The following is a 20,669-nucleotide window of genomic DNA, read 5'->3' as shown; positions in this document are numbered from 1 at the left end:
TTTTTTCAAATTGAGGTAACTACTTGGAATGCTATTTTATTGGACCCATCAATGGAATTCGCAAAAAAAAACCTATTTCCACAAGCAACTAACTACTGGCGTTAGGGCCAATTCGGCTGGTGGGATGTATTGTGATGGTCTGCTATCACAGTCTGTTTTCTTTCTCTTTAAGAATTTCACCCGCACAAGTAGCTGCAGCCGCTGTTGAAACGGTCACTCTGGCCCTGTGTGTGTCTCAGCAAACCCGCTGCCTTCGCTGGACAAGCTGGGCAAAGCGTTTTGGCCGGAGTACGAATCCTACTCGAGGGGGGGACTAAAGAGAGGGAGATTTCACAGACTCCCACGGCGTCGGTGCGCATCCAATTCATGCGCTGAACTGGGGAGTCCAGATACAAAAGCAGACATTTCTCGCAAAGCTCAGCAGGTTTGTTAGCAGTGACCCTTCCTCAGAACGGGAAGTCTAGATACTAGCCGTCCCATAACAAAAACAAGCAACTTTTCAACGACATGTAAGGCGTTTGGTGAAAACCGCTGAAAGTGCACAGCATTTGAGGGAATGTGATGATACGTTCTTGTGACACTTGGAGACAATTTCAATAAAATTATTTTGGGACAATTTACAGACTTTAATAAGACAGTGTTACTCTTAGTTTATTTCTGAAAGGCAAAAGCGCAAAAAAGGACTTTTAAAAATAAATAAAATGCTTGCCATGCTGCAAATTAGATCTCATGATCAACATTTTGTCAAATTTCGTCCAGCATTAAGGTGTCAATTGTAATGTGCGGAATGTATGAGTTCAGGGATACTGCTACATCTGACTGCAATGGTGCGCCTTCCATGACCAACAGTGAAATGTAACTCTAGCGCATACCTGACTTGTTTTCTTCATGAGTCGTTCATACGCCGACTCTGTGATTTGCCATTCAACTCATTCAGAGATCCTGGTCTGCTGCTACGGGACTGGAGGAGAAGTTAATTGAATACCAGCTGACTCTGGGTTTTTTTTAAAAAAGCCCCAGCACACAGCCGACAGGACGTGTTGGCAACACGCGTCTCGCTGTGATCTCAGGCAGCAGCCCCCGGCTCAGTGACCCCTAGGCGGCAGCAGAAACACGGCCGACCCCCACAGCGGGCACTCGCTCTACAAACAGCAGCTCCCGGGATCACAGAGTTTGGACCGTGGTTTTAAACAAAAAAAAAGGCACTTGGGGGGGGGGGAAAAAAATGTCTGGTGCTCTTCAGTCGTGCAAAACAAAAACCCAATTATTTTTCTCTCTGTTGTGTTTAATCTTTAAGGGAAAATCTCTTTAGCAGCAACGTTTTATCTCTGCCAACGCCATGTATTGCTTTTGTGTCTCTCTAACCCATTGCTTAAATCTCCCACCTGAAGCTGGTCATTAAACTCCTCCCCGCGTTGGCTGTCGCCTTGGCAACGCTGTCTTACCGCCTGCAGAACTAATCATGAAACATTGATTATTATACCACCCTCTCCTCCTCATCCCTCGCAGTAAACGAAAATAAAAATCCCCTTCAACAATCGCCTCCGTTCAAACTGAAACTCGAACTGCACCGAAATCTCTAAGCCCTTTCCCACGAAGTAAAATTGCAGTGGTTCAGAGCCTGATCTTTTTTCCATCCAACGTGACATTTAACAATTAAAACAACACTAATTATTCTTCCGTCTACAATAAAATGAACTTTGGAAACAATCAGGCAGTTCGACTCACGGTGTAAAGAGAAAAAAACTTTCAATTAACACATTTCTGGGACAACTGGGTCTGGTACCCGCATCTTCCGGCTCAGAAGTCGGGACATTGCGATAGGACCCTCTCTGGCGAGGTTGTAGCTTTTAATTTAAATAAAGACAACCTGCTCTGATGTGTTATGAGTCAGGTGGGACATGACTTGGGTTTATCCTGGCCCAGATGTGTGGACACTACCCTTCGCGGTGATTATAAACGGAAGATTTTGTTTTTCATGCCTGCTTTCTCTCGGGGGTGGTGGGTGGGGGGGGGGGGGGGGTGCCTGTGTCCCTGTCTGTCTGAAGGAGTCACCAGGCGCTGGGAATGAGCTGCTGCATTGGGGAGGGACCCATCTCTCTCACACACTCACTCACTGACTGACTGAAACAGCCTCAAAACGCCGACCGCTCCTTTCCTCTCGGCTAACTTTCACTTGCACCAAGCCTCCTCCGGAGTCGGTTGTGGAAGGGTTGAATGCGACAGAGAGTGTCCCGATTGGGAGTGGGAACTAAGGCGCCAAGTCAAACTCCAAACTGGGGAGTTTCAGCTTAGAAATCCGCACCAAAACCCTGACCCTAACTTGTCATTTATATCCAGCAGCAACACTCAATTATGTACCTTTTATTTAAAATAATTTCGGGGGTTTTACAACCTTTTTTTGGCGAGACATATCCAATATTTCTCATCCGATGTTTTAGTCACTTCGCCATTCAGCAGAATGCAAGCCCCACGGTCAAAAGTATGAATTAAAATTCAGCTCAGCTTCATTACATTCGTTAACTGTCGTGGTTAAAGCTAAAATAGAACAATAGTTCCACTCGGGTTAAGGTGGACTGTGGTCTAAAATGGGGTTGACATTTGTGCCAGCATGAGACTAGCTACGTCCTCGTACGCGCCTCAAATTCGACCTTCCTGCAAAATTTCAAACGGCTCTGCTCCCATATCCCATCTATCAGGAAAGGACCTTACTGCTAGGGATAGCCATTACAAAATACAAAACCAAAACAATACCCAGACAGTTTACAATTCACGTCCTTCCAGTTAAAGACAGATTATCTCACTTGGAATTTTTTTTTAGGGAAAATATTTCTGTTTGTGACATCCAATTCCTGATATCCTCGCCTCCCTGGTCCGGTCAAGCTAAACATCTCGATGTTTTTATTGCATTTTTAAAGATTACAATCAGCAAAATAAAAACAAAGAGGCTGGAAATCTGCGCCTTTGTTTTTATTTGTTTTCATTTGCCATCTCTTGTTTTTTGATGTAAAAAACAGACCGAATGTTAACCCCAAATAAAACACGTTGACTGAAGCACTTGTTTAATCTACACCGAGTGACTGTGATAGGATGTGATTCATGTTTTTTTTTTGAAAAAAAGAAAAATGGTGCTGTTCCATTTCCATTTTGCACTGGGTCGAGACGCGGCAGGACGATTCACCCCCCCCCCCCCCGCCCCACCCCACCCGCTCAGTCCATCCGACGCGGCTGTGGGAATTAATTGAGGCCAGCACACCTCCCCAGAATGATGAAATCAGAAAGTCCCCCCCACCCCCGGACACAGTCAACACTAAGTCACATGCATTTCCCATTAAGTTTACACCGAGACCGGACAGCTCTCCCTAAGCTCGGTTCCATAAGCCAGGCGAGCTGTTGCTGAGGTTAATCCGCTCCATGCAAAAAAAAAAATCGGCATCCCGCCGGCTGTTCATGAATTATGGTGGAAATTTGTCCTGGCCGGCACATTAAATTTTCAACGGCTTCGCTCGGGAGAAATATTCCATTACAGTGCAACGTCAGCATCCAATTTGGGAAACGTTCAAAAACGCCTACAAGAGCGCTGAATAAATTCATTTCAAAGTGTCCCAACCAGTGGCTCCATATGTGGAGAGCATGTGTCCAATAAATCATCTATTGACCTTTCCCGCTGTATATTAGACCTAAAACTGACTCCTCTACTCGATGTTCTGACGTTGTCCTTTCTACACTACATTCCCCACTTCCCGTTATATTTGTTTTAAACGGAGGACACCGGGAGACTACAAATGAGAGACCTGAAAACGATTCCAATCGATCGTCGCCAGGTTACTGTTAGAGGATCTTACATTATTAATTAGGAAATGATCTGCCCTAATGCTGCAAGCAGGACAACCACATTCTGGGCCTTAAGATATTTTTAAAATTCATTATTTTAATACAAATCGTACAACAGGAGCTTTATAACCATATTCTAGCAAGTTTTAACATTTTTTATATTTCTGATTTTCGCTCAAACATCAAGCGACACTGTTATATCAACCACAAAAAAACTCATATATATTTATTTCTGGATTTGTAGCTATATTTTTTGCCGGTTTGCTTTTGAGAGTAACTTTTTTATTTCTAAAATAACGATTGGTTCTCATACTGTTTCGTTTGAGATACATTTAAGACCCTTTAGTGATCTACTCTGCTACGCGACATCCAAAAATAAGTGAGCATATATATTTTATAGATATATATATATATTTAAAATTTAAAAAATAAGAAAAAAGAAGCTTGTGAGGATGAGGATATCTTTTACGGGTAGGAAACAATTTTTGCGATTCTCCGGAGAGAGAGGGGTAGGGGAAGGGGAGCTGACCGCGATCTGAATTGTTCGCGGGTTTCTGTTATTTTTGGAAAGGGAGGCGATCACTATAGTTTTCTTGTCACGTCCCGTGAGAGTTCTACAATGATAAAAAGCACAAGACCTCAATACACACTAGGTGGTGGCAGTAAGAAACACAGCGAAGGTGTTTAATCACCAAGATTCACACAATAGAGTGGCCAGCTGCTTGATTCTCTCTCTCTCTCTCTCTGTTCCTCCGTAGGGCTCACAACACTTTAACTTCTGGCTCAAAGGCCGTTCCTGAGTTTTGAACCGAACTCTGGGGTTCTGGTCTGCATCTGGTTAGAGATATCCTCTTGTTGAGTGAGTTCTCGTTGCAGTTCTTTTGTTGTTTTCAGAGGGTTGACGCTCCTCGGTAACATTTTGGCAAATGACACAAAAAAACCGCTTGTGTGTGTAAATTAATGAGAACGAAATAAGAATAATTTAAAAGAAAAGAGACGTGAGACAGTTTCCACTCCTGGCAAATACCTTCTGGCTCACTGACGAATCACAAGGTCCTGTCATTCTGAAATGATTTTTTTTTGCAACATCCCCACACACACAACATGGGCGGGTGGGCGGCGCGTTTGCAAAAATGCTTTTTTTTTGTTGTGTGTGATGTCTCTACAGTAGGATCCAGGTCAGTAAGACGGACAATGTTAAAACGGCGAAAGTGAAACACTGGGGGCTTATTGCAGAGTTATTCCTTTCGCACAGGTCAAACAAACTGCCTTCGAAATCCAGGTTTTTGGAATCTTTTTTGAGTTTTTCCCAAACATCGGTTGCTCCATCTTGACAATCTGCGATGGCAGTCGTGGCGCATGCGTGGAAGTCGTTCCAGTATCTGGAGTTTTATTTGGGGGGGGGGGGGAGGTGTAAGGAGGAGGAGAATGAATCCAAACATCAAAATAATACACCGAAAATTCCGACAAATCAATCTCCCGCACCTCTGTCCATCTCCCCGTGCAATGTCTCCCTCTACTCCAATCATTCGCTCTTAGGTTTCTCTTTCACCCCACACTCCCCCCACCCCGCCACCCTCCATCCATCCCTCTGCAACTCGTTTGATAATCAAGGCGCATTTTAATCGTCATTAAAGTGGCACGACTTCCATTTGTCACTCACGTTGGGCAGGGCCATTGCAATCGGCACATTTCCTCATGTTTTTTTTTCTCTCACTCCCCTCTGAACAGATCCAGGCATCGTGAGAGAACCGCGCTGTGCCCGGAGGTGTCCCTGTCTCTAACGGCCTGGGAGCCTACATGCTTTCCAGCTAACGCCAAAATTGTAGAAAATTGTCACGCAAGCACATATACATGCATTCAAACATGCACAAACACGCACATATATACACAAACATTCATACATTATATATGCACATATATAAACGCATACATATACACAGACACATCCATACTTATATAGACACATAAAAACACGCACACATATACACAGACATTCATACATTATATATACACATATCTCAACACATACATGTACACAGACACATCCATACATATATAGACACATATAAACGCACACATATACACAGACAGGAGAAAGTGAGGACTGCAGATGTTGGAGAGCAGAGCTGAAAAATGTGTGGCTGGAAAAGCGCAGCAGGTCATTCAGCATCCAAGGAGCAGGAGAATCGACCTTTCGGCATAAGCCCTTCTTCTTGAATAAGGGCTTATGCCCGAAACGTCGATTCTCCTGCTCCTTGGATGCTGCCTGACCTGCTGCGCTTCTCCATATACACAGACATACATATATATATATATATATATACCCATATATAAACACGCATACATATACACAGACATTCATACATATATACACATATATAAACACGCATACATATACACAGACACATTCATACATACAAAGACTCGTATCTAAACACATACATATACACAGACACATTCATACATACCTAGACACATATATAAACACACAAAAATACACATATATGCATCCAAATACACACACGTGCACACGTGTGCATATGCACACACGTACATATACACGAATGTGCACTTATATGCCTACAAATGCAAACATACATGTATAAATACATACACATAATATAGAGATCTACCTATTCATACGCACACATACGCATTAAACACAAACACAAACATGCAAAGAACCACACGTACCTAAGAAATCCACACACATACAAACCTATGTACACACATTGAGACACTCAACGCAAATACATATCTACATACACAGACATATCTGTAAACACACACGCATGCATAAACACAAAATCTACTCACATTCACCCACAAAACTACACACACGCACAGACACATCTACACAGCCACATACAAAGCAAGTCTATTAATATTTTATACGGCGCAGATCAATCTATCCAACTGCATATTTTATAACGGTTTGTTTCTTCTGTACGAAATATTTGAAATACTAAAATCAGATAATGCATACACCACGGCGGCATTCGGTTTGTTGCAATGGCAGAGCTTCTCAATCAACATTGTAAAATGTCAGCACCCGCAGTGTTTTATACACGGGCAATAAATAATGGGATATTGAGATGCCTGGGCAATCTTTCCTGCAGTATTTCTGCTATAATTACATGTCCCAGAGGATCGACCCAGAGGACATGTAATTTCTGATCTCCCCTTGCATCCGCTCTCGAATTCTTTACAGGATAGGAAGCAAGTGGGGCTCAAAATTCCAATTTTAACTGTGGATAATATACCGGGCAGTTTATTTAGTGGTTACCATGCTGCACACACAGCAAACGCTGTTCTGCTATTCTTTACAATAAATATTAACTGTTCTCCTCCGGGAATGTAGTCTTGTTCGGATTGAGGTAATTCCCCCTTGCTTGCATACTCAAGCATTTCGGTTTATATATTTTCCACTGCTTTTTAATCCTCATATTACGTCTGTTCGCTTGCCCCAAATGTATATCAGGATAGTCGGTAACGTTACCATAGTTCGCGATACCAAGGAGCATTAAAAGGGGGCAAAATTATTTGGTACCCCCAAAAAATGTCCTAGTAGAAATTCATTTGCTATTCATCCAAGCCGCCGTTCAAAACCACAATCCATCCAAACCATGTACTTCCATGAGAAAGACATTATATCATGTTGTAAAATGTTAAATAGTCAAGGTAAGGATTTAAAAATGGGCTTTGCTCGTTATTCATTCATCGCTACATTTTTTTTTGTTATATACGGTACTCCTTTTAAATGCCGCATGTTTTGCAGTTATTCTTTATGGTTCTGTGCCTTTACATATATTTGCAAATGATTCTATGCACTTCCAGGGGCCGTACACGCGCACAAATAATCAGCGTAATATACAACAAATATTCATAATTTTGCAGCTCCTATAAAAAGGCGACCATGGAACGTTCATTCATGAACAGGGGGAATAATTGTATGTCTGTGTTTGCAGGATGGGAATCGAGAGAGCAGTATATCGCTTTTTAAAACCTACGGTTTGTTGGCATGGATTATACAATGTAGATTATAGGTGTGGCTGTATGTGGGAAATATGCACATCTCTAAGTCTCCAGTCGGGCTCACTGGAAAACATTGTTACCCTGTGATACATCGCAAGCACCAGTTGGTAGGCAGTTCTCGGGCCTTTGTTCGGATGTGTACCCTTTGTGTGTACAGATGGAGAACAGCAACATGTTGGAACGGGACGTGATGATGCGTGTGTGTGCGTGGAGGGTATGGGGCGCGGTGCTGAGTCAGTGAGTGTAAGAGACCATGTGGGAGAGTGGTGAATGTGGGTGATATTCCTGCCTCGCGTGTTCCACGTGGGGAGAGTGGGGGTGGGGAGGAGGCGGCGGTGCTGGTGAGTGTGGGTGTGTGTTGGTGTCATACTTACGAGCAGATGGTTTCCACATTCTGCTTGTCGTCCATATCTTGCTGATAGTTCGCGACGTTGTCTCCCAATTTCAGCAAACAATCCGAGAATCCTTTAAACACCGCATCGCACTTGCCGGCTGCTCGCACAGTATGGAACAGATAAGCTGCGGGGGGAATTAAAACAGCAGTGGTCATAAAATACTGTTACTCATCATAACACTTTAATCATAATAAAAAGACAACAATGCGTTTCTGCCAACTAGTTACTTATATGCTGTTTTTCCAGCCTTTTTCATGTGGTGCGCTGTATCTCACAAACATACATTTTAATATTATTATGGAGAATTTTTAATCTAAATATACATTATTTTTACAGGAGAGGTGCTCCTTTTAACAGAAACCTGATATGTTTCCCTCCCCTCTCCAATTAGATATTGACTGGAGCTGCTCTATTTGTTGTAGGCTAAAATAACAGTCCCCTGTCTGTTTCAGGTTTATTTTTAGTCTATCTTTGATATTCTTGCAAGGTCTCTATTGGCATGAGTGCGACCCCCCACCAACGCCCCGTCCCCTTTCCATCTGTGTGACCTGCAGACTTTCTGAATGTTACTTTCAGGCTGAAATCTTTTCCCGTCGTTTAGTTTTGGGACTCGGAAAGGGTGTGACCAGTTCCCGGGCAGCGTTCCCTTGACTTGCTTGTGTCGGTTTCGGTAAGTTGGAGTTGGACGGTAAAACGGCAAGGCGTCGCCAGAAATCAATCGGGATTTTTTATTTTGTTTCCGGCGTGGGGATGGTTGCATTTTCGCAACTTGTCCCTGGGGCTTCGGATTCCGTCCGGTAGATTGTCGGAGTCCTCTGCATTTTCTTTTGGTTTTGTACAACAGCAGTTTTCCACTTTCTATATGCCTCTTCTTCGCCCGGATGGTCATCTTATACTCAGTTGATTTTGTTTTAAAATTCAATTCGATGCACGGGTGATTGACTGGAGTCTCCGAGCGGAACCGTGTACATGTTAGTTAACGCTATCAAACCTGCCCTTAAGTGTTGGGGAATTAAGCGCGCTGGCCTAATTGATCAGTCCACGGATCCTGACCAAATGCGCCTCACTAACAAGGCTAATACCAGTACCATATGGCACTCTGGGATCTGGCTAATCATGAGCTGGTGGTACCTCAGCTGTAACCGGCTTAAAGAATTGAAATATGGGCAAGGGCCTTAAACTACTCTCACAGTAAAAGGTGTCTTTGATGTATGGGTCTGGAATTATCTGTACCCGTCTGTAAATGTCCATAACTTGTCCAAATAAGCGCCTTATTAAAATTCAGAGTGGCGGGTTTGAATGTGATTTTTATTTTGCTGTTATTCACTTCGATTTTACAGGTGAATATTTTGATCCAACGGTATAAATTGGGTTATCCAGCATATTTCTTTGGGGGGAGAGCGGATGGTCCGATGTATAAATGTACGAGATAACGGGAAAGAAACCGTCCCCATTGAAATTGACCGCAGTACTCTAGAATTCCGGTTACAATCACGGGGCTTGTTACATCGCTTGGTAATGCGTTAAAATGCACTTTCTGCCGTTGTATGTAAACGGGTAACCTATTAATAAAATGTTTTTAAAAATGGATTAAAACACTGACGTGATTATCGAACACCTTTTTTTTAAAAAATGCATTTCAAAGATCCATCTGGAATAGAATCCGTCAGTGATGGCTGCGGTAGGGAATGGTCAGATCTGCTGTTAGACCTCCGCGCCGGTACAAACACAGAAGGCGATGCCTTTTTTAAAATTTTTATTTGGCCGGGTTATTTAATCCTTTCAAATGAGGAGATTGCCTGACATTCTGAGGGGAAACCACTCATAATGCTTGCTCCCAATTTACACATTCAATCTTAACTCTATTCCTCGCCTGCAAACGAATGTGCCTTCACCGTGTTCCACATTAAAGAGAGAGAGAAAGAGGTTTTCCTACGCCGCTTCCCGGGATAGCTTTCTCTCGATGTCAAATCCGTACCTTAAACCGGGAATTTTTGAACCGTGCCCAGGGAACAATTTCAGGATTATTGAGAGAAAGTCGAAATCTCCTTTCGTTCTCCCCATTTAGTTTCGAAAATGATTTCCTTTTGACTCGTTCTGGGGCTGTAATTTCTAGCTATTTAAAATCTCAATGAAAATAGCAAAGAACTGATTCATTTGCCTTTCTTAAAGCCTGGGGAACATACTAGAGGCACTATGGCCGATGTTAATGAAGACGGAGGATTTTTTTTCTGCCTCTGAATCACTACAACTTGGAGAACGTGTTAATAGTGGCTGGATTTTATTTTGGATATTAACATGATGCCCAAACAGATCTGAATAAACCATTAATAAATATCTTGCGACTGTGCGTCCAAGGCTAGCAATGGGAGGCTCTATATTCTCTGTTTGGGTCTGATATTTTTCAGAGTCGAGGGTTTTATGTACAGTACAAGGTTAACTGCGGCTGGATGTCATATGACCGGGGGAAAATCTGGTTTGAATCCCTAGAAAATAACTTTTAGACTTTATGTTTCCGAGGGTGAGAGCCCAGTTTTAACTCTTTCATTGTCTACAAGAAGTTGACATTCCCACAACCCGCCAGTCCTGCAACAGAGAGAGAGAGAGAGAGCTGCAGGACGGCTTTATTACATTTCAATCCACGTCCTGCATTTTCTCTCCCTCTCTCCGTTATCGGACCCAAAGGAAGGTGACACACCGCGGCGTTATCACGGACAGAAATATATATATATATATAAAATAAACGAACGATGGATGAATGCTGAGTTTTCCTGTGTTCGGGAGTCAGTTCCTTGTTCAAACGACTAGGGGGGAGATGGTTTCAGACTGAGTTGGACGGTGCGTCACGATCTCTCGCATTATTCCCCCTCTCTCCCTGAACAAGGGGTTGGAATGTAGAGTGAGAGGTGATAACGCGCCACTGTGAGAGTGAGGGTCAGACACCAACCGGTGTATATACACACACACAGAATGAATTAATCGAATGTTATGGTTTCACTCACCGAGCTGTACAGCGAGAGTAAGTGCAAGGTACACTCCGTTCAACGTAAGTCCCATCCTATATTGAGTAGAACCATTGAAGACTGCGGGCTTTTTCAGACGGTTAGCTGCGAAAACGTGGGGGAAGGCCGGACATCAGACATTGCCAACAAGTTAGTCCCTCCAAGTATAACAGCACAGTGCAGCCGGGCTGGGTTGGTTCACTGCCGTCTGAGGGAAGGGGAGGGTGTGGGGTGTGGGTGGGAGTTTAGGCAGAGCTTCGCTGGGCCACGTACACTCCTGACGTATGGGTTACTCTCACTGAATCCGACTGGGCTAAGGTGGGGGTGGGGGGGGGGTAGGGGGTGGGGGGGGAGTGAAATAAAAACCAGGCACACATCGTATTTATAGCCATCAGAGGGCTGGGTATTACTCAGTTCTCCGCTTTAATATGGCGGGGGGGGGGGGGGGGGGGGGTGACATCAAATATCCCGCACCCACTCCAATCTGACATTAGCTTAAATTCCCACCCTCTGGGGAGGAGGGTGAGATTGACCACCGCACCCACCCCCCCTCCTCCCCACCCCATACACTTCATGACTATTGATCAGAGTGGGAGCAACTTGGGACATGAGAAAGGTTGTCAGGAGAGAGCGAAACTTTAGTGAATAGGGCGGTGAATGGTGTTTTCTTTAAAATAACATTCTCGGATGTGGAATATTGAAATCGACTGTCAAAGCCCCTTCCTAAATAGGTTTGGGTAATAACATTTGAAACATTTACACACACTATAGGATTCTTCGCATCTATTCCAGGATTAACATTTCCAAGGCTTTTTTTAAATATTAAAGAGAAACCCAAATGTTTCTGATTTTGAAAATGAGCTTCGCTTCTCTGCAGCAATTTTCACCTCTCGCCCCCCACCCCCTCCACGCCCCCTGCCCTGCTCTGACCTGCCCAGCTTTAAGAAGAAATGAAAAGTGAGCCCATTTCATTGAAGGATGGTCCGCTTTAGCAAGTTTATCTGGCTCTTTTTCTTCATCAATGACTCTGCCGGGTCCCATAAATCAGGCAACCTCAAAAATTAACCGGCACTCAGCGAGGAAACCGATCATCAAGTGATGATCAATGAGATTCCGAACAGTGACTCGGCCAAAAGGGATTATCGACAGGGGCTTGGGGAGTGGAAGAGACGTGTCTGGCTCGCCCTGATGGAGATGGAGATCAAACCTCTGGTCAATCCCTGTTGGAGTCATCCTGCTGTTCGACTGCGGGGAGCATCACAGTCGAAGGATGTGGAAGGACAGAGACTGCTTCCGAGATAGTCAGTGGATCTGCTTTGGAGAGCAAATGGAAGCTGAGGATTGAGGGATTTCCCCCCCTCTTTCACTCTCCTTGTTTATTGAAGCCCCTTTAAATAATTGATGCCCCCTTTGGGATTACCAGCGAAACGAATGACGTCATCCTGTGGCTGCTCAAAGTGTATCTCTCCCGCTGACGTCAGCAGGAATCTCTCCCCGTCCCGACAGGAGCTGATGGACAGAATAATGATCAGCAAGCAGATCTCTCTTACCCGCTTAAAGAGCCCGCCCTTCGCCCTCGGGCGCCTCCACCTCCCCCCAGGTTAGCTTCTTTGGAGTCTGCCCCTTTAACATGCCTCACTGCTGGTGCCCCGCCACTTCTCAATCACCCTCCATCCATCTCCCTTTACTCGAATAACCTAACTCTCCCCCGGGGGGTGGGGGTGGTCAGTGTTAACTTTAATTCACTACATAAATAATGCAGGCTCTTTTTTTTGGATAGAAATTGCAACATTCACCAGCCACGTTGTGTAACCAAATTTTCCAAGTCCTGAATTCTGTGTATGTGTGTGTGTATATGTGTGTGTGGGTATGTGTGTGTGTGTATATGTGTGTGTGCGTGTGTGTGTATGTGTGTGTATGTGTATGTGTGTGTATATGTGTGTGTGTGTATTTGTGTGTGTGCGTATGTGTGTGTGTGTGTGTGCATGTATCGTTGCCTGTTTAAATTTCGATTCAAGCAAACAGGCTCCCAACTAGTTTACGGAGAGAAATTGGCTTTTCCTTTCATTGATTCCAGGATTTCCACAATGCAGTCATTCAATACCAGTCGGATCTGGGTTTCCTGCCTCTGTGTGTGTGTGTGTGTGTGGTGTGGGGGGGGGGGGGGGGGGGCGGGGGGAGCTGTGTGTGTCTGTCTGTGTCTGTGTCCGTGTGTATGTCTGTGTGTGTCGTGTGTATGTATGTGTGTGTCTGTGTGTGTGTATGTGTGTGTGTCGTGTGTATGTATGTGTGTGTGTGTGTGGGGCTGTGTGTGCCTGTTTTTATATGTGTGTGTCTGTGTATGTATGTGTGTGTGTCTGTGTGTGGGGCTGTGTGTCTGTGTGTGTGTGGGGGGGGGGCTGTGTGTCTGTGTGTGTGTGTGGATATGGTGACATTTCAATTCACCACGGGATTTCTGACATTCCACTCCATTTCTGAGACAGTCCAGTGCACTGTTCGAAAGGCGGTCTCACCTAATGAGCAATGCAGCTGCAGCTACACTGCGGGCGTCAACCGACACACTCAAACTCCCGCTTGCAAAGGGCTGGAGCGGCTGACCTATTACACGCTCGGACCAAAATACATCGAGGGGATTGAATTCAACTAACATTCCGATCGCAGGCTTACCTTCGATTCACTTCATTTGACCGTTAACAAAGTGCAACTCTCAGAATTACGAAGAAAAAGTCCCTCGAACACAATGTCATTTCATCCTGATTCCATTGAAATGGTTGGAGATGTTTTCTACAACTTTGGAAAGTCTAGAGACTGTTCATTGTTTTCAACTACGCAATGCTGGTTTTCCAAATGAAAATGATTTAGTAGAGTATTTCTATCCAATCTCACTGTAAATACTTAAGATGTTTATACAGGAATAGAAATTATGTGATACTTAATAAAGAAAATGAAAATGATGAAATATATTCAATTTCACTGCAGAAACACCAACAAATATGAATGATTCGTCTGTTTCTTAAGATAGTGTCAAAACTGCAATGTCAAGTATAATCGAAATATTATTTGCTGCACTTAAAATATAATTACTGAACGATAAGTAACAAAAAGCTACGATTTGGTGAACAGTTGGTATAGCTACAATCGAGTTAATCTGATGTAAGTGTGTACCGATATAATCATGAAAAGTCACATTTGTCGTTGGTCATTTTGAGATAAAATAATTGGCCGCCTGTAACAAATATGGACACATGCAATGAAAATAACAAATGCTGGCGATCACAGCGGGTCAGGCAGCATCCAGGGAGAGACAGCAAACTAACATCCAGCCGAAGTGACGTTTCTTCAGAGAGATGCAAATTAGGAGCAGGACTAGGTCACTGGTCCTCTCAAGTCTGTTCCTCATTTAATAAGGTCATGACTGATCTGGTCTCAAATCCACCCACCCCTCCCCCCCCCCGCCCATCCCTGATAACCTTTGATTCCTATCCCTGATAACATTTGACTCCCTTGCTCGTCAATAATATAACTCCCTCTGCCTTCAATATATTCAGACCCTGCCTCCTGGGAAGAGAATTCCGAACATTCACAAAACTCTGGGAGGAAAAATTTAAGATTGCCCTTTCCCTTTTAAACCGTGCCCCTTAGATCCAGTCTCTGTCACATAAGGGGAAACATCCTCTCATCGTCCACCCTAATAAGTTCCCTCAGAATCTCATATCTTTCACTATGATCACCAGTTGAGCCATCAGAAAGGCCTTGCATGTGATTTCAAAGTATGAGTCTTACCACAACTTATAATTTGGAGTTGCCGGTGTTGGACTGGGGTGTACTAAGTTAAAAATCACACAACACCAGGTTATAGTTCAACAGGTTTAATTGGAAACACACTAGTTTTCGGAGCGACGCTCCACTGTCATCTGATGAAGGAGCAGCGCTCCGAAAGCTAGTGCTTCCAATTAAACTTGTTGGACTATAACCTGGTGTTGTGTGATTTTTAACTTTGTACACAACTTATAAAGTAACCTTACTTGTCAGAGCTGCACTGAAGTCTTGTACAGTTCCTGGGCTATGAGTGGGAGTTAATGGGAACTGAACGTCTCTTCATTTTCCTTCCACAGACTGTGGGATGGAAAGTGGGTGGACGTGAGACGTGAAGAGCTTGGAATCTAACTGCTGGCTATTATATGCCGATGTCCCCCTCCATCTCCACCCCCGATCCCACCCACGACCACACCCCATATTGTGGCGTTTGCACTCAATTTCCTGCCCTCAATCACACTCATTCCTTTCACTGATGTAACTTCACTCCCTGTCTCTCACTCCTGGTCATTCACACACTCTCACCTTAGTTCATACTCCAGCTCATCAACTCCTTCTCTGCTGTTATACTCACTTGTTATCCCACACTCATTCACTCTCTCTCACACTCAGTGACTCATACATAGCAAAATACTGTGGACGCTGGAAATCTGAAGCAAAATCTCAAAAAGCTGCAAATGCTCAGCAGGTCTGGCAATATCTTTGGAGAAAAAAAATAGTGAAGGTTTCAAGTGGAATATGACTCTTCAGGTCACATTAGATTCAAAACACTAAATTGGTTTCTCGCTCTTGTTTTTAGTCAGCTGTGGCTCAAGCACTTCTGCTTCTGAGTCCCAACGTTGCAGGTTCATGTTCCACTTCAGACTTAATTACAAAAGTTAGGGTCGGTCTCTAATGCAGAATGGAAGAAGTGCTGTTCTGCTGAAGGTGTGCTTTCTTTTGTCTGAGATTGAAACAGAAGTCCTGTCTAGCTTCTGAGGAGTGAAAAGATGCAATACTATACCTTCAAACAAGGGTGACCTGGCTGATATGAATCATTCAGTCAACATTACTAAAACTGATGATCTGCTTATTATCGCATGACTATTTTTGGGAGCTTGCTATGCAGTAATCGACCACCTTTTTTGCATTGGCTTTACTTTGGAAGTGTTTAATTACTTACCGTAAGACACTTTGGGAAGCTAACGCCCAGTGCAGACCCGAGTTGATGCCCATCGCCGACTCATCTGCTTTAACTTTCTTTGCTTTCTCTGCTTTTTAAAAAACTTTAATGCTACTAAGCTTCTGTGGAGAGCTTCAGCGGTAGCTGCTTTGCTGAGATCGGCCCAGCAGTCTCATGTCAGTGACACCGTCGGGCAATACGGTTCTGTGGTGCTCGCTCAGAGAGGGAACTCTGATGGTCTCAGCGACGGGGTGGATCCAAGCCCATGGCTAATCACTTACGAAGGATTGCAATGCTAAACTTTTAACTTTATTTCTTTATTTTCTGCTTTAAACCTCAGATTTTGTAGCTAGGTCCTTTTGTACATGACTCTGTACACTTTCCACTGTACTCTTGTATCCCACTTGAGTTTGTGGTAGATTAGATTAGATTACTTACAGTGTGGAAACAGGCCCTTCGGCCCAACAAGTCCACACCGCCCCGCCGAAGCGCGGCTCACCCATACCCCTACATTTACCCCTTACCTAACACTAGGGGCAATTTAGCATTCACCTAACCTGCACATTTTTGGATTATGGGAGAAAACAGGAGCACCCAGAGGAAACCCACACAGACACGGGGAGAATGTACAAACTCCACACAGTCAGTTGCCTGAGGCGGGAATTGAACCCGGGTCTCTGGCGCTGTGAGGCAGCAGTGCTAACCACTGGGCCACCGTGCCGCCCAAACCTAATTCTCACTGTGAAATATGTAATTACAAGCCTTACTTTTTCAACTTGCTCCTTTTACTATTTTGTTCATTCGACTCTATCTCGGCTTCTCTGACGCTCCATCTCTCTCTGTCTCCGTATCTCATCCTCCTTACTTAGCAGATAAAGCAACTGTATCCTGATCCTAGAGTGAAAAGGAATTTGAACCCTTAATTTCTCTCTCTGTCCTGACCTCTCTAAATGACCCATTTCCACTCTCTCTCTGTTGGCCTCCCAAGACGCACCCTGACATTTCCTCTTTTCCATGTCTTTCACAGGCCTCAGGGGAAATATCATCCAGTACGTTAAAAACAATGAGTCTATTCAGCGAGTCTGAGATTCCACTTGTTCCTCTGACCTGTTCCACTTCTAAATCTCAATTAAAGTGATTAATTCAGAATAATCAACTACTGAAGCTTGTTAAAAAAACAAATCAAAAGTCAATACTGCAGTAGGATTCTAATCGTTTCAAGCAATAAAACTAAGAAGAAATGTTGAAATGTAACCTCACCACCTTGTCAGAAAGCCATTATAAAATGATCCAATATATCAATACTTTTAGTTTATAATCCCCATCTTGCTCATATATTGCTGCGATATTGGGAAATGAAGGAAGAGGAATGAGAAAAGGACAGAGTTTAAAAGATGGAAGATTGAGATGGAAGAGGAAATGAAAGAGTAGGTAGAGGAGGCCTCTAATCCCCTCCTGGGCACTTGCCTGAAATGGAACACAGCCATTTGCATCCCGAATATCATATTTGACCCTGAACTGCGTTTCGGATCACATTTCTGATCTATAACATTATTCAGCCCTCTCCCAGCTTGTCTGCTATTGAAACCCTTATCTACGCCTTAGTCCCTCCAGGGATAACGATTCTAATGCACTCCTAGCCAGCCTCCTGTGTTTAACCCTCTGTCATGTTTGACATCGGTCTTGGCTGTTGCTCGTTTTGAGCATACCTGCTCAAACTTGCAAGTTCCTTTGTAGTCTAGTCTTTATAAACATGAGTCACAAATACAACTGCCTGTCTCCTAACTTACATTAAATCTTCGTTATTTATTTCTGACTTGCCTTGCCTACACTGATTCAAAACTTTCACCTCGTTTTAAAGTCCAGCTATGAATTCAGCCTTCCCAATTTATGTAATCTTGATGAGCTTTCATGTTCCTTCATCACCGGCCTTTTGGACATTTCTGACTTTGATTATCTCTCTTTGCCAGTCACATCTTTAGCTGCTTTGCCCCCAAGCTCTAGAACCTTTCTTAATAAACCTGTTCAGTGATGTTATTACACATCCTTGAAGCAAGTGGGTCTTGAACCTAGACATTATGGCCCAGAGATAGGGACACTATCACTGTATCCCCTGCATCCAAGCTTCAAAATTAACTCCTGAAAACTCTGCACATGACTCACTCTTTTCTTCACTCCGTTCTTTGGATCAGTTGGTAACAATCTTGTCTCTAAATGAGAAGGCTGTTCGTTCAACTCCTATTCTAGGTACAAATAATCAGAACTGACAAACTGATTGAATGCTGTGTGGTGGGGATGTTGCCCTTTGAATGAAATGTTAAATTGAAACACTGTCTACTCCCTTGGACGAGTGCAAAAATTCCCAGGGTACTATCTTGAAGAAGAGTAGACAAGCTCTCCATAGTGTCCTGGACAATATCTATCCTCAGTCAACTCCCCTGAAACAGACTGTATGGTTAATATTGCTGTGCATGGGAGCTTGCTATGCGCAATTTGGCTGCTGATTTTCCAACACGACAACAGTGATTACCTTTTGAAAATTACTTAACTGGTTGCAAAGTCATTTTGGGATGTCCCATGGTCATGCAAGTTGCCATAGAAATGCCTTTTTAAAATATTTTATGATGGTCCCATGAAGTACCATGAAAGGCTTTGTTATATTATAGGCGCTATATAAATACAAGTTGCCGCTTGATGGAAGAAGGGGTGGGGGGGGGGAGAAGGTAAGGGAAAGTGTTAACGGAGAGAAAGGGTAAGAGATTTAAGGAGCAGGAAGGTTAGACAGGAAAAGTATGGTGGAAAAAGAAAAGAAGAAACAAAAGAAGAAAAAGAATGAAGAACGGAAAATAGGGAAAAGTGGAAGATGAAAAGAATCTGACAAGGGAGAGGAAAGTCAGATAATGATGACTAAATACTACCCACAATTACAGAGGATTAATTCTGAACTACTGTCATATTTCAAATGCTCCAGACAATTCAATTTCACTAACCATCCTCCCAGAATTTAGATTTCTGTCCAGCACTTCATTACTTTCTGCTTGACTTTGCCCTCCTCCTCAATCGATTCCTGGAGACAGATAGTGAATTTTTCACCTCAACAGAAGTGCCCAGACATTGCAAACAGTTCATTGGTTCTTCAGTTCAAATATTCTGCAACCAGAGAGTCATGGACTCATAGAGTCATACGGCACGGAAACCAACCCTCTGGTCCAACTCGTCCACATCGAACATGTTCCAAACTAAACTAGTCCCACCTGCCTGCAGTTAGCCTAAAACCTTCCAAACATTCTCCATTCATGTACTTATCCAAATGGCTTTTAAACATTGAAACTGTAGCTGCATCCACATACCAACCACTCCTTGTGTAAAATGTTGCCCCTCATGTGGTTTTTAAATCTTTCTCTGCTCACCTTAAAAATATGCCCTCTAAGTTTTGAACTTCTAGTCTTGAACTTCTCCACCTTAGGGAAAGACTCTTTGTTATTCACCTTATCCACGCTCCTCATGATTTTATAAACATTTATAAGATCACCCCTGAAATTTCCTGTGCTCCAGTGAAAAAAGTCCCCTATCCAGCATATTTTTATAACTCAAGCTGTCCATTCCTGACCACATCCTGGTAAATCTTTTCTGCACCCTCTCCATTTTAATAATATCATTCCTATAACACATTGACCAGAATTGCACACAATACTCCAGATTAGACCTCACCAACATGCCGTACAACCTCAGCATGATGTCACATCTTCTATACTCAAAGGTCTGAACAATGAAGGCAAGCATTCTTAAGTGCCCTGAATACATATAACGCAAATTTCAAAGAATTATGTACCAGAACCTTAATGTCTCTCTGTTCTACAACACTACCCAGGGTTGGACCATTAACTGTATAAGTCCTGTCCTGCTTGTTTTACCAAAAAGCTATATCTCGCATTTATCCAAAATAAACTCCATCTGCCACTCCTTAGCCCATTGACCCAGTTGATCAAGAGCTCTTTGTATTCTTAGATAACCTTCTTTGATATCTACTATTGCATCAATTTTGGTGTCATCCGCAAACTTACTAACCCTGCCTCCTATATTCTCATCCAAATCATTTATATAAATGACAAACAAAAGTGGAGCCAGCACCGATCTCTGCAGAACACCACTGGTCACAGTAATCTCTGGAGCAGAGCAAAATGGAGTTGTGCTTAAGCACTATGTGAAATTTCCAATGCAACAGATTCCATGGGGACTGCCGGGGAAACTGAGTTTTCTGATAGGCAATTCCCCTGCAATAGGTGCCATCTGAAAGAGTCCATAAAATCGGAGAAGTTAGAGGGTCCATGCTCACTTAAGCTTAATAGATATTGAAGAAAAGTTAGAGAATTGAAAACAACCCTAATTCTTGGGTAACGATTGAACTGATTTCTGAACAGC

The 20,669-nt window shown here is 43.4% G+C and overlaps 1 protein-coding gene across 1 annotated transcript; it reads right to left on the bottom strand.

Moving 5' to 3' along the window:
* Positions 1 to 3,278: 3,278 nt before the first annotated feature.
* Positions 3,279 to 11,537, bottom strand: nrn1a (neuritin 1a). The gene is made up of 3 exons (XM_043719502.2): positions 11,270 to 11,537; positions 8,247 to 8,391; positions 3,279 to 5,216 (listed from the first exon to the last, which is right to left on the bottom strand). The coding sequence occupies exons 1-3, from the start codon at positions 11,322 to 11,324 to the stop codon at positions 4,997 to 4,999; spliced, it is 420 nt and encodes a 139-aa protein (XP_043575437.1). The 5' UTR covers positions 11,325 to 11,537; the 3' UTR covers positions 3,279 to 4,996.
* Positions 11,538 to 20,669: the final 9,132 nt, after the last annotated feature.

This window comes from Chiloscyllium plagiosum, unplaced genomic scaffold, assembly GCF_037043375.1.
Source record: "Chiloscyllium plagiosum isolate Xiang-an unplaced genomic scaffold, Cpla_swu_hap1 HiC_scaffold_34, whole genome shotgun sequence".
Taxonomy (NCBI): Eukaryota; Metazoa; Chordata; class Chondrichthyes; order Orectolobiformes; family Hemiscylliidae; genus Chiloscyllium; species Chiloscyllium plagiosum.
This window is presented reverse-complemented; position numbering and strand designations above follow the sequence as displayed.